This window comes from Accipiter gentilis, chromosome 1 (genome assembly GCF_929443795.1).
Source record: "Accipiter gentilis chromosome 1, bAccGen1.1, whole genome shotgun sequence".
Taxonomy (NCBI): domain Eukaryota; kingdom Metazoa; phylum Chordata; class Aves; order Accipitriformes; family Accipitridae; genus Astur; species Astur gentilis.
In genome coordinates, this window is record NC_064880.1 from 8619906 (window position 1) to 8632712 (window position 12807).

The 12807-nt window shown below is 44.5% G+C and overlaps 1 protein-coding gene across 21 annotated transcripts in view; it reads right to left on the reverse strand.

The window, feature by feature from the left end:
• Positions 1 to 12807, reverse strand: part of EIF4G3 (eukaryotic translation initiation factor 4 gamma 3) — a 147911-nt gene that overhangs the window by 17498 nt on the left and 117606 nt on the right. For 16 of the 21 annotated variants that reach the window (XM_049804810.1, XM_049804889.1, XM_049805073.1 and 13 more), the window contains 8 exons: positions 12233 to 12343; positions 8165 to 8335; positions 6957 to 7154; positions 6083 to 6229; positions 5553 to 5789; positions 3139 to 3243; positions 1320 to 1452; positions 89 to 183 (listed from right to left, as the gene is read on the reverse strand). In XM_049804810.1, coding sequence (XP_049660767.1) covers positions 89 to 183; positions 1320 to 1452; positions 3139 to 3243; positions 5553 to 5789; positions 6083 to 6229; positions 6957 to 7154; positions 8165 to 8335; positions 12233 to 12343 — 1197 coding nt within the window. The remainder of the gene's footprint in view (positions 1 to 88; positions 184 to 1319; positions 1453 to 3138; positions 3244 to 5552; positions 5790 to 6082; positions 6230 to 6956; positions 7155 to 8164; positions 8336 to 12232; positions 12344 to 12807) is intronic. The other 5 variants (XM_049805346.1, XM_049806389.1, XM_049806307.1 and 2 more) reach the window with 1 other exon arrangement.

Genomic DNA, 12807 nt, shown 5'->3' on the forward strand with positions numbered 1-12807 from the left:
AGTAATAGTCTTTCCTAGACAGGCAGACACAGTAAGGCAAGACCTTGGCATTTTTGTTGCTCTGAACAAGTCTTGTGCTGGCACCTACCTTGGTGATTTTAAGGAACTTGGTGGGGTCCAGCACTCTGCTGTTCTTTGCCCCCTGCACAGTGTTCCAACCGCCTTCATCGACCCGCTGGACACCTGCCAGATGACAAACACAACTGCCCTTAGCTCATCCCCACTGCTCCAGTGGCACTCTGGGAGAATGCAGGCCATTGTCTCCAAGTTCAACAGGAGGAGGAAAAGAAGACGGCACATTTCTGCTAAGCCTCGGCACAATTCTGTGCAGAAATCATGTCTTTCAAAGTGTTTCTTGAGACTAAGATGACATAACTAGCTTGCCTTAATCACTATAGAACAGCCTTGACGTGAAAGATCTCAGTATTTTCAAGGGCTGGTTTTGGTAGCGATTCTTAGTTAGATTTCTCAGTGTGTGTTCTTGCGATCTGGATATGGCTGCACATACTGTGTGTTCCTGAGCTCACAAAAGGAGCAGATGACGTGCCTTTGCTAACCCAAAGCCGTGCTTGTTGCACAGATTTCAGCAATGCTAGGCTAGCCTAGACACAGAATCATTCAGGCAGTCCCAAGTTCCTTACCTTTTCCTGATGTCAGCTTTAGGACAATTAAAACAAAGTCTATGTGTATTTTCTTTATGCCGTGTTTTCACAGCACTTTAATTTGACAATCCTTAGTATTAAAGAATCCCCAAAATGACTTTCTCCTTGCCCTGCTCTGTCCCAGTCTTCATTCTCCCAGTCACTCCAAATTCATCTTCAGGTAGTGCCAGCCTCAAGGGCTGGTAGCAATTTAAGGTAAGGCCAAGGCATTTTCTCATGCTGAGTTAACACCTCACAACTTTAGCAGCTAAAGACAACATGGTTACTCTTGAAATTAGATGCTATTCTCTTGAAATTAGATTCTGCTGTATGCAAGAATGGATGGCAAATCTGACTCCTATCTAGTAACTTGTTATAACAGATTTCTGGCAGCCTATCACTAAATCAAATATGGTTTGCATGAATGTGAAACTTCAGTACTATTGGCCTGCAATTGTTTATTTTTACCCAAGGGATTTGTTGCTGAAAAAGCCACACAGCCAATCCGTGGCAAGTCTGTTCCTTCTCCAGCCTCAGTCATCATCAGGCCCCAATTCCCTTTGCTCATTACACTTAGGGAAAAAAACCCCCAGATTTTTTAATTTTACATGGGATTCCCTCTATGGCCACTGGATGTGACATGAATGAAATAAGCAGCCAACTTGGCTTTTACTTTACCCGGTCTCCTCTTCTCTTTGGTCATGAGTTGTTGGACCTTCCTCTGTTCTTCTTGCTCTTCAATCTTAGCTTCTTTATGAATCTGCTCGATGGTCTTTGGGCCCTGGTCTGCTCTCCGTGACACCCAGTTGCACTAGGAAAGAGGCAAACGTGCTCAGAGATAATTCCAGGGGAACATCGTAAATGGGCTATTTTGAACACCACGAATGAGACCTAATCCTCCCACCCTTGTAAATTCTTAGAGAGGCTGCTCCCCAGGGTACTGGGGAAGATTTTGTGGAGCTGGGTCACGTTGCAGACACAGTTATCCCAGCACCACAGGTCAAAGCTACATACTCTGGTATATAGACTGTGGTATATGTTTTGGTGGAGAATGGAGGCTGCAGTGAAGACCTGACTTTGGAGAGGCATGACTGAATTCAAGACATTTTAACCCCAAGCATCCTGCACATTCCCAGCTTTCCAGTCTTTCTAGGTTCAGAGGAAAGAGATGGACTAGAGGGAGGCTGCTGTCGTTCTCTATCCGTTTATTACTGATGCTGTTCGTTGGAGCCCTTCCTCCAAGCTTGAGGAAAAAAATGAAACCCTGAAAACAAAGAAGCATGAAGCGACCACATTTTATCTGGAGATAGTGCTTTGCCACTCCAGGAATTGTGATGGCTGAGACAGGAATCCTGCAGAGAGAGGTGGAGCTGTCTCTCCACAAAACACTTCCACTGCTTGATGTGTCTATTCAACCATACACTGCACAGATCCATCCATCCCCAGAATAACCAGACTGTCTCTCGATCTTACTACAACCTCATTACAACTTTTGTGGTAATTACCTTTGCGTACCCTGCAGTCAGAACGGTGACGTCAGCCTCCACAAAACCCCAAACCAGCTTCAAAACAGCTATTTGAGGTATGAGTAAAACCTGCTCAGGATTTCAGTCAAGCGCTGTCTCATGGCTAACACCACACTGCTATCAGGACCTACCTGGGTGAAATTACAGATGACCCTGCTGAGGAAGGTTTGTGCAAGCTGCAGTCACATCTTCAGCTGGATGGTGGAGACACCCTTCACCGTATGAGACTCCAGCTTTAACACCTTGGCTATGCTCAAAACCATTGCTCAACTACAACGTGGGCAGCTCTGCACAGTGTGGACCCACCATTGTCACGTTCTGGTGGCGCGCAGGCTCCATTTGCTTTTGTCTGCACAGTATGTCCAGTAAACAACTAGCAGATGCCTGGTTGTGCTAGCAATACAGGCTAATAAAGGACCATCTTTTGATGAGATCCATACTGTCATGAAGAAGAGCCCTCACAGTTCTTACAGCCACACTATAACTGGTCCCCCTGACTTGTGGGGTATGCATCTCAGAGCACTTCAGTCCCATCAGCACGAGTAAGTGCTGGCACCCAGAGCACATGGAAACAAAGGTAGCAAAGCAGTGAGACTAACACAGAGCAGCACAGGGGATGTTGTGGGGAAAAACCACCCAAAACCTCTCCTGTGAAAAGAGCTCAGGCGTATATTCTGCAGTGAGGCTGGACTAGCAGCATGAGAAGCCAGTGTGAGCATGTGTCTGACATTAAGCAGAACCAAAACACCTGACACAAGCAGTTCACCTGTCTACCAACCTTGGCCTTCATTAAGACAAAATGGAGATTTCTTGTCTTTAAGCAGCCAGACTTTTGGGATAAGGGGTGCAGATCTCCCCCTAACGTCCCACTTTGGCTCTAAATACTGTAAATCCCTGCTCTCATGTGAGAGCTCTTCCAGCCTGGACATGAAAGGCAACATGCTCTTATACTTACTTGAGTTGGTACCTACCAGCCTTAGGTCTATTACATCCTGAAGCATGAACCGAATCCTTGAAGATGTTTTCCTCTCTTTCACAATCTTCTCCATCTGATTAAAATACTGGTCCATGCGAGGCTACACAAGAGAAACATCATCATCAATGTGTCTTGGAAAAAAATGAAAATACTCCCTCAGGTGGGGAGCCAGAGGGGTTTGTGTTACAGCATTTCTGTGCCAGAATCACATCTGGGGACCCAGAGCTGCTCTCCGGAGAAGTGAGTCTTGGTATCATACGCTCCCCCCAGGTTGGATTTGAGTGTGCACAGTGCAGGGTGTGCAGAAAATGAGGCACAAGTCTGTGGGCACCTCCTCTGTTTAGCACATACTTTCTCTGCATTTTTAATTACTCAAATAATCTACACCCTCTGCATGTACATAATAAACTTGCCATCCATTAAAAAAAAAACAAACCCAGGACAAAACAGCAATGTGGGTTTTTTTCATGGTACACCTAAGCTGATCTACTGGCTAGCTGCCACCAGAAAGGGGAGTCCTGCTCTACCTCAGAGCTCCTCCTTTTTGTATCGGCATGTGTGCTCACCTCAGCCCAAGAAAAACTGGCTCAGGAAACTAAACGCGCATAAAACTAACCCTGCACACATCATTTTGATGCTTTACTTCCCTGAACTGTCTCAGTCGGGGTCAGAAGCACTGCTTCTCTCAGCAAGAAGCTGTTTAACCAGCTTAACTGTAGTATGAATCCCACAAGCTCCTTTTCATCCAAGAAGTCGTGATGTGATGGAATCCAAATCAGTTTGCACCAAGACATGAAATAGTATCATTAAAGAAGCCTCCGTTACATCTAAATGTGACTTGCCAGGCTCCAAAAAGCCTTTTTCACCCAAATGGGGGCTCTGGCTGTTTTAAACAAAAAGTTTCAGGGCAGTTTTATAAAATGTTTCCCACTCCCTTCTCTAAAAACTAGCTAAACCCTTTTCCTTAAACAAACAAGAAAAACCCTATTAAAGTTTGGTTCTGGCCTTGCCTTGGAAAGTTTCAGCTCTGAAAGTAAATGTTTCCAAAGTTAGGAATGACAGGGAAAATATTTAAAATGGACTTTGTCCAGAAGCTTTAATTATAACTATCACTAACACTTTAGCTTCAATAAAAACACATAATAAAACATCTACCCCATTAATAGAAAATAAATAAAGGATTCTCACTCAATCTTGATAGAAATAACAAATCACAAAGTCAGGACATGGGCACCTTCTCACAATGGGTAACAGGACACCTGCAAGCACTTCCCTGCTGTGTGCACGCTCCATGGTGCCACGGCTCGAGGTTGCAGAACCAGCCAGTGCACCAAAACGTCGGCTTTTACAGGGCTTCCATGCTCGCAAAGACCAAAACAGCATCCAGGACTCATCCAACATGACCTCAATTACTGCTTAGAAGTCAGACCCTGTTTTCTTCCCAAAGCACATGGAGAAATTTAATCCCTGCTTCTGGCACTTTCAAACCTGCATCAATAACGCACATGTTGTTGCGTTAACAGTGTAGCATGTTTAGGCTGGGGGATTAGGGGTAAACTACTCTGTTTTAGTCAATGCTCTGCAAAACAGTTTGGGAAACTGTTTCCCCATAAGGATCAGGATTGATCCGCTGTGATCCCTGCAATCCAGTGCACTGAAAGGGAACTCCCTTCCCTGAGCAGCTGAAAACAATTAGCTCAGTTTGTTTCCAGAGCTGAGTCCGACTGATTTCTGGCAAAACCCTTGAATGCTTTTTCATCCCAACCCTGGCTTTTGCAAAGGAGAAGCAGATTGTCTGTGCCAAGAGAAGCTCATCCAGTGCGTAATGCTCTGTGTTACATATACATTTGTTCGAAAATTGGGAGGAGAATGCTGGAGCACTGCAGTTGCAAAACAGCCGCTTCATTCCAGCATAGCTGGAGACAATGATGACACAAAATAAACGCATCCACCAAGGTTCAGGTAGGGGTTTAAGCCAGTTAATGAGGATTTTTCTAGATTTAACCCAAACAATACATTCAGTGGTAGCTTTTGTAGGTAATATAAGCCTTCAGTGGTAAAGAAACAACCCTAAATCTTCATGTTTTGGAAACTACAGGTAAGAGGTAAATTGGAAAAAGAAACCCATAGGATATGTTGTGCACTTTTAGACTGTGTGCTTAGATGAAATATTTGGAAATGACTAACAACTGGAGAACACCATTGAAAATTATACAGACTCCATGAGAGGGGGCAGAAAGGAGTGAGCAAGGCCAGGTTGTGATGAAACATGCACAGAAGAGTGGATGACTTCTCATGCTGTACAGAAATTCCTGAAGAAAAAAAATAATCCTCAAATAAAAACACCCCACACCCGTTTTTCCATCCCTGCCCAGAAAGCCACATCTCTCACTCCCGGTCCTGCCCTACCTTTGCTTTCTCAAAGTCCAGGTCCTTGCCAATGGTAGTTAGCAGGCGGCAAAGGCACTCGAGGGACTCCTCATCGTGGTTTTTCAGCAGTTTTACCACGCAGTCATGCATGATAGCCTCCGTCAGCATTTTCAGTTTAAAAAGCTCTCCAATGAATTTTATATTCCCAATGGATCTCCGTCGGGCTTTGTCCTTGGCCTCTTCTAGCTCGTCATGGAGCCGCGTCTTCTCCTCTGGCTGTAAAACAGAAAAACAGCTCTAAAAAACCATGTTCACAGAGCACAGAACTCTTCAAGAGATCCAGTTTTACATTTATAGTTGCAAATGTCCCTGTTTACTTTTTTTCTCCTAAAAAACAAAAAGAGGCTGGTATAAACCCACTAATCAAGGCAAATATTTTTTATTATACTCAGCCACAGTGACAGAATGAAACTCCTAACTTCAAAATTCTCCCCAAATCGTCTGCCATCTTCAAAAGAGATCATTTGCAGAGGGAACTCTGAGAATTTATGGGGCAAAATACCACTTACAGTGGTAGCAGCTTCCAGTTCTTTCTGCTTCTTTTCAAAGACATCATCATCAGCCTTGTCCTTTTCAAATTCCTTCTGGCAGCGATTTAACAGCAACTTGCGGAAATTTACTGTGCTCCCAGGTTTGTCTGCCATGGGCACTTTCAGCTGCAGGAGAAAGAAGAAAAACATCAGCAGAAATATGACTAAACTCTACATATGAGCAAGGTTTCCTATAAGCCATCCATTACATTTTATTATGCACTTCATATTCAAGCAACACAAGTCTGCAAGGCTATGACAGTTAAGCATCACGTCATGATTTCCAGTAGAGTTTTACATTTCATATGTAAAGTTGCACTCAAAACTTGGCTGACACCACCTCTGCCCAGAGACAGATTACATTTCCATTCACGGGATCCTTTAGAAAGACACGCTGCTTAAAAACACTCTTGTTATGTGCTGAAGACTCTGGAGCCGTGCTCCTTGGTTGCATGTCATGAAGGATCAGGGGGAGAAAGGAGTTACTTTGTCCCAAATTCACTGTCTGAAAACTAGCTGTCCAAAGCTTGGCTTGGCACCTTGGGCTCCCCCTTGAAACAAGAGAAAAACTGAACTTTCCAAATGTGACTCATTGCATCTCGCAACCAGGCAGAGCAAAGTGTCCTCAACTCCAAACAACACATCACTGCAAGTAAAGCCCTCTGCCTGCAGGCTGGGCCAACAAACGTGGAAGAAGAAATCTGTCATGTAAATTATTTTTATTTAAGTTCAGAAACTAACATTTAACTCTGCTCTTGCCGCATTTGTATTACTGCCAATGAGTTCATGGGGACAATGTGCAGAACATTCAACCGTGCAAAGGAATTTCCCATTTGACTTTGGTGGCTCTTACCGTTACAAGACATCTGCACATGTTGGCATATGCCACTGAAAAGCTCGGTTCATCGATAGCCTTCTCGAAGACCAGGTCAATGACTCCTTTCAGCCTCTCTTCGGTATCTACTGTCAGGTCTGTCACTTGCTTCATGAGCTGATTGAACATCTGGGGCGTCAGCTTGTTCAAGATGCTTCGTACCTTGCGGAACAGCTCCTAAATGACAGAAAAATTGTAAGTTTAAGCACAAATCAAACAGGTGGCTTTCAGGAACCAGCTAGGATGCATCTTAAAGATGAACGGAAAAATCCTATAGGAACTTCTAGGAAGCTGAGTTACACACAGACACATATTGGTGCACAGTCCAGCTCCAGTCCTAACTCAGCTACTGGCTACCAAAGACCAAGGTTGTGGGGCAGGATTTTTGGAAACACCCAAGTGCTTTTTTCAAGTATGATACAGGCACAAAGCCCTTGCTGTCACCCACTGAAATAATCTGCTTGATATCAGTTTAGCCTGAGATTTCATTTAACAGGGAGTGGCCTCCTTCTCTCTCAACCAGAGGTAATCAACTTCTATATTTACTTTAAGGCACTTTTTTTTTCCCCCTATGCAGAATGATAATTAGGTCAACAACGCTGCCATTAGCCCTGAGAACAGAATTCCAGTGTCCTTCAAGACTATCCCAACTTATCCTACAAATTACAAGTTTGACCACCAGGCAAACACCTCCACCCAGAGTGGCTGCCCCTCAGAGGAAAGGAGAGAGAGAAAGACACAGAGAAAGCTTCAGAGATGGCACTGTTGGGCTGGGCAGGACAAACTGAGGGAATTTTACAGAGGAACCGCAGTCTTGCTGAGGTTCAGTGCAGAAACATAGTCTGAAAGGGGATGAAAAGCAAGTTCTGTGCTAGAAGTTTGAGGTTGTTTGCTTTAGAGTGGAGACAGAAATATTCTAGTAAAATAGCAATAGAAAAACAATCCTGGAAGAGAGGTAGTAGGTTGTCTGGTGTTTCCTATTTAGACTAGCTTAATATACAGGATTGCCATTTGAACTCCAGGTCAAGAATAAACACATGAAAAAAAAATCAAGGTAGGGGAAAGCTATGATTCAAACTGGAATTCTGGTTTTACTTTTTTACTGTCTTACACAACAGCAAAGGCAAATTACCATCCTCCTTCTGTTACAGACTGCTGTACTCAGAAGTGCTCGCTAATGCTCTCACCTGGGTTTTGACGTTTTCTGGGTCCTCGGTTTGGTTTTCTCTCTTCAGGCTTGGCTTCCAGGCATTCTCTGCCTTCTTCAGGTGGACATCCTCCTTCACACACACAGTAATGATCTTCCTGGGCTCTCTCCTCTGGCCTGGCTGAGATCTCCTCGGTCCAACATTCAACAACTAGGACAAAAACATTCCTTGTTATATCCCCTTTTAAACTCGCATCTTGATAAAACACTGCAGGGCGCACGCCAACACCCACTGATGGCAACGCTGACAATCAGCAACTCCTCCTAGGACTTTGAGGACTCCCTCCAACCCAACACACTGGTCCGGGTTGGTCAGAGGGAACATGAAGACACCAAACACGTTTCTCTCAGGCAGCTTTTCCCAAAACAGATATGGGATGACCACTGCCTACACGCATCGACGATGCTCCGGATGTCACTTAAGCACTGCAGAACTGAACCTGACTGACCAAAAGGGTCTCTTGAAAGCCAGAAAATGCCTAACTGAGACATTGTAGCAAAGTCATATTTAAGGATTAAATCAGTCCTTACAGGTGTATTTCAAACGTGCCATCCCAAGCAATTAGATAATGATAAATTAGCAGCTCTGCTAAAACCATTAAGTTTTACTGGAGAGTGCTCCAAACAGAGCCATTTGAGACAAGAATTATATAAACCACACTGAATGGAGCATCAGTGCAGCTCCTGCATTGTAGAAATACAGATCTTAACAGATGTGGGTCAAACTCTTTGTAGTTTCACAGAAGAAAGGGAAACACGGTACTTTGTTTGAAACAGCATCAAGTGCCTCTCTGCAATCCTGTATAACATGGTGCTCCTCCCAGTCAAATCAGGTATGAAAACTGCCCAAACTGGGGAGTTTTTCATCAGCTGTACAAGTGATAGGGCACAAGACACCCCCAAACTCCCTCTTCATCATCTGGGAGCTTCTGATTAAGGACTAAAGGAAATAAATGCTGTCAGGAGGTTATTCTTCCCCTGCACTCTTTCATATTTCCGAACTCATTTATTAGAAATGTCCAACCTCAACATAAAAATTAGTGCAGCAACAAAACTCCATTATCAAACCCCGTTACTTTCCACAGAAGTAATTAATCTCTTCAGTGGACAGTAAGCAACCTCCACATGAAGGATGAGCCATTTAAAACATTTCTTTGTTCAACAAAGGGATTCAACGAGCACCAGAAAGGCAAAACCATCTCAGTTATTCAAACAGCTTCACTGAATACAAGAGGAAAGAGCTCTTAGCTGGTGCCTCTTATGTCATGTATCAGCCCCAAATCTGGTTTTGCACTATTAAAAACCAAAATCCTCCTTAAAGGCAGGAGCTTGTATATGCGATTTGAAAGGCTTGGCTTTGACAATGTAAATGCGTGCCGCCAATGAAAGCAAATGAACATAATCACTGCCACTGCTGGAGTTCTTGTTTGGGCTTCATTATGGAATAACAGCAACAGAGTAAGATGTTGTCAAAAGACAATAACCTCATGCCGTGATGCGCTTTGTATGCCTAGGCTATGCATGGACGAGGGCTACGTGGCGTAGTGTGTTAGCATGCTGCCCCACCACCTACAAAGACCTGCGTTCAGATCCCACTGGCACACACAGAAATAATCCATCAGATCATTCAAACTTTTTTGGGCGCAAGCTGTAATTGTAACGTAACCGCACGAGTCGATCGCTCCCAAGAAGTCAACAGTGGAACAAGACAGCAAGAATGGGGAGCCTTCACAATGCTTTTGTGTGTTAAGATACCTTCCTAAAACAGTTGTCAACCCCTCCCTACAACCCCTCTCTGCTTCCACTCAGCCCTTGGTTGACAGATGCAGCAAAGTCTGCTTTGTAGCCCTGTGTTGAGACATCCACCTCTGTTTTTATGCAATTTCACACAGTTTTGCTGCCCAGGTTCTAACCACGCAGCAAACGTATGGCTGTGGAGAGAAGAAACTTCCCTCCAGCTGAAAAACCAGACAATAATGCAACAGAAAACTGACTGGTTTCAGCTACACACACTAGACCTCATCACACAGCTCCTTGCCCATGGAAAGCTTGGTAATCAGAGCCAGACTGGCAGCGTGCCCTGAAAATCAAACATTTGGGCTCGTTTCTCCCAGGAACACGGGCAAGGTAACCTGTGGCCACCCCAACTCTCTTGCACAGAGGCAGCTCTGGTCTGAAGGATCTTCCAACCGCAGCTGGGCTGGTAACACGTGAGGACAGAGCTGCAGAGCCATGGTGCTTCCTCGGGTGTGGGTCCACGCAAAGCCAAAATGCTGGCTTTTAGAGCAAACGCAACCCCCTGAAGGAGGTGACTATCACCCTTGCAGAACTGATGGATGCAAGGAGCGCTTGTGCATCTCTTGAATATCAGCATGCTACATGTCACAGCCTCCTCAAATCTAGCTGCCTTCGAGACCAGACCTTTAAGTGCATTAACAGAACAAAGGATTTCTTTAAGATTGTATTTTTTTAATATCTGTGAATAAACTTGGTTCAAACTGTTTGATTAGGTTTTAAAAGCAGTAAACAGAAGCATCCTTTGCACGTGTCATAAAATAATATATGGATCAAACTTTTAATAGAAAAAAAAAAATCTGTGTTTTTTTCGTTCCAAATTTGTGAAGTGACAAGTTAAAGAGGTGCTTGAGCTTATGTCCAGCCTCCTTTTTGTAAGCCAGTCCAAGTAAATAATAATGGTTCTGTAGTACCTGTGATTACAGCACTACAGCTTGCACTGAAATAATATTTTCCACCAAAGGCATGGAGAAGTGCTTACCAGATGTTACTACATTAAATCTGAAGTACCTGTCTTCCGGATGAAGGGGGGGTTGGTGGTGGAGAGAGGGGAAGGAAAGCAGAAAGAAACAGGGACAAGCCTCCTGCAGAGGAGCCAAAAACTCACAGCAACAGAGTATGACCTGGTGCTCTCCCTCACGGTCCACTTCCACTCTTTGGACACAAGTCATGGTAATGTTTTAAAAAACATCCAAGAAAATAAAGAACTGCTTCTCCCTCTACAACAGGCTTCAAATGCAGAAGGCGAAATTGAGGTTAGATGCTAGAAGTGATTCTGCCTTCCAGGGAAGCACAAGAACTGAAGTGACTCAAGCTTCCATCACTTCTCAGGAAGGATAAAAGCAGATGCATTCTGCCTCAGCATCCAGGGATGGACCAGTCCTCTCCAACCCTATTTCTCTGTGTTTGCATCTCTTTACTCGCTGAACTCATCTAACTTCTTGTCTACATCAAAAAGTGTTTATTAGCTGTATTTTGTTCCTGTGTAATTACACCCCTTGTGTTGTTTGATGCAACATTTGTTAGTTCTAAAAACAGTCATACAACACGTTTAAGCGAAAAGAAGGCAATAAAGACAAAAGCTGAGGAAGCAAAATAAAAGACTCTTAACGTGCCGAAAGCTTGTTAGCACTGAGCTGCTAGACATTATTTCAAGGGCAAGGAATAGGCAGTGGGGTTTAATGGTTTATGGGCATGGCCTGTGTAGAGGTGGAATGACTGAGTGGACAGACAGCGCACACGCAGATTTTTGCCATGCTTTACGAGAAGATAACGTCTGATTTTGCTCAGGGCTGCAAACCCTCTCATCCTATAACCACCAACGTCACAGGACAGCAGGGCTTGTTAAATAACGTTACCTTCCAAACCTCCTCGAGAAAAATGCAAAGAAAGGCTCTACTTTGTAAAGGCGCAAATGTAAGATGTATGTTATGTGCTGAATGCTCCAAATGAACGGGGTAAGCGGGACTTACCTTTTCTCCCCCTTTCCACAGGTCTGCAAAGTGCAGACCCCTCGCGGATCCCGCTCAGGCCAACGTCCCAGCATGCCCTCAGCTGGTGATGTCCCACCCACCACTGAAGACTGCCTAGAGGGGTACAATGCAAGTCTTGTTTCGTTTTTTTTTTAAACAATGTTGCACCTTTTTGTAAAGTTTTCTGCCAGTCTTTCTTTATCAACAGTGGGTGTTAGGGAAAAAGACAACTCTACAAAAAGGTGCAAAGACTGGGGGGGAGAGGGGGGGATTTGGCTTACCCCTATCGGCAGGTTCCTCAATGGTGGGTGAGGCGAGACCAAGAGAGGGCATGCTGGGGAACCGCACCGAGCCAGGGAAGGCAATCCAGGGTTGCTCTGCACTTTGCAGGCCTGCAGAAAGAGAAAGAGCGACAGGGACGTTACCAAGATGCCAAGAGGCTCGAGACATTCAGCGTACGAAAGGAGAGAAAGCGCCGGAGTACAGCCTGCAAGTCCTAAACATAGGAAGCGGTGTCGACCTCAAACAGCTTCGAGGTTTCAGGACTAGGTGGTGCTCCGAGAGAAACTGCGGCACCGAAGCTACTCCACGACATGAATACGCACCCCAGAACTGAGGCACCAGCCACAAGACCGCTCTCAAACCAGAAATATTACATCAACTCAAAATCGCCGGGTTTGCCTCTGAGCCTCCTGGAAATCTGCACGCTTGGAAGTCAAGGTTATTCAGTGAACTCTTCTGAAACCAGCAGTTTTGAAAGATAAATGATGGCTATGTTATTAGATGTATCTAGATGGATACATTGGATGTATCTTGATAGATAGATGAAAAATCAATGATTGCACCTAATGGAGGC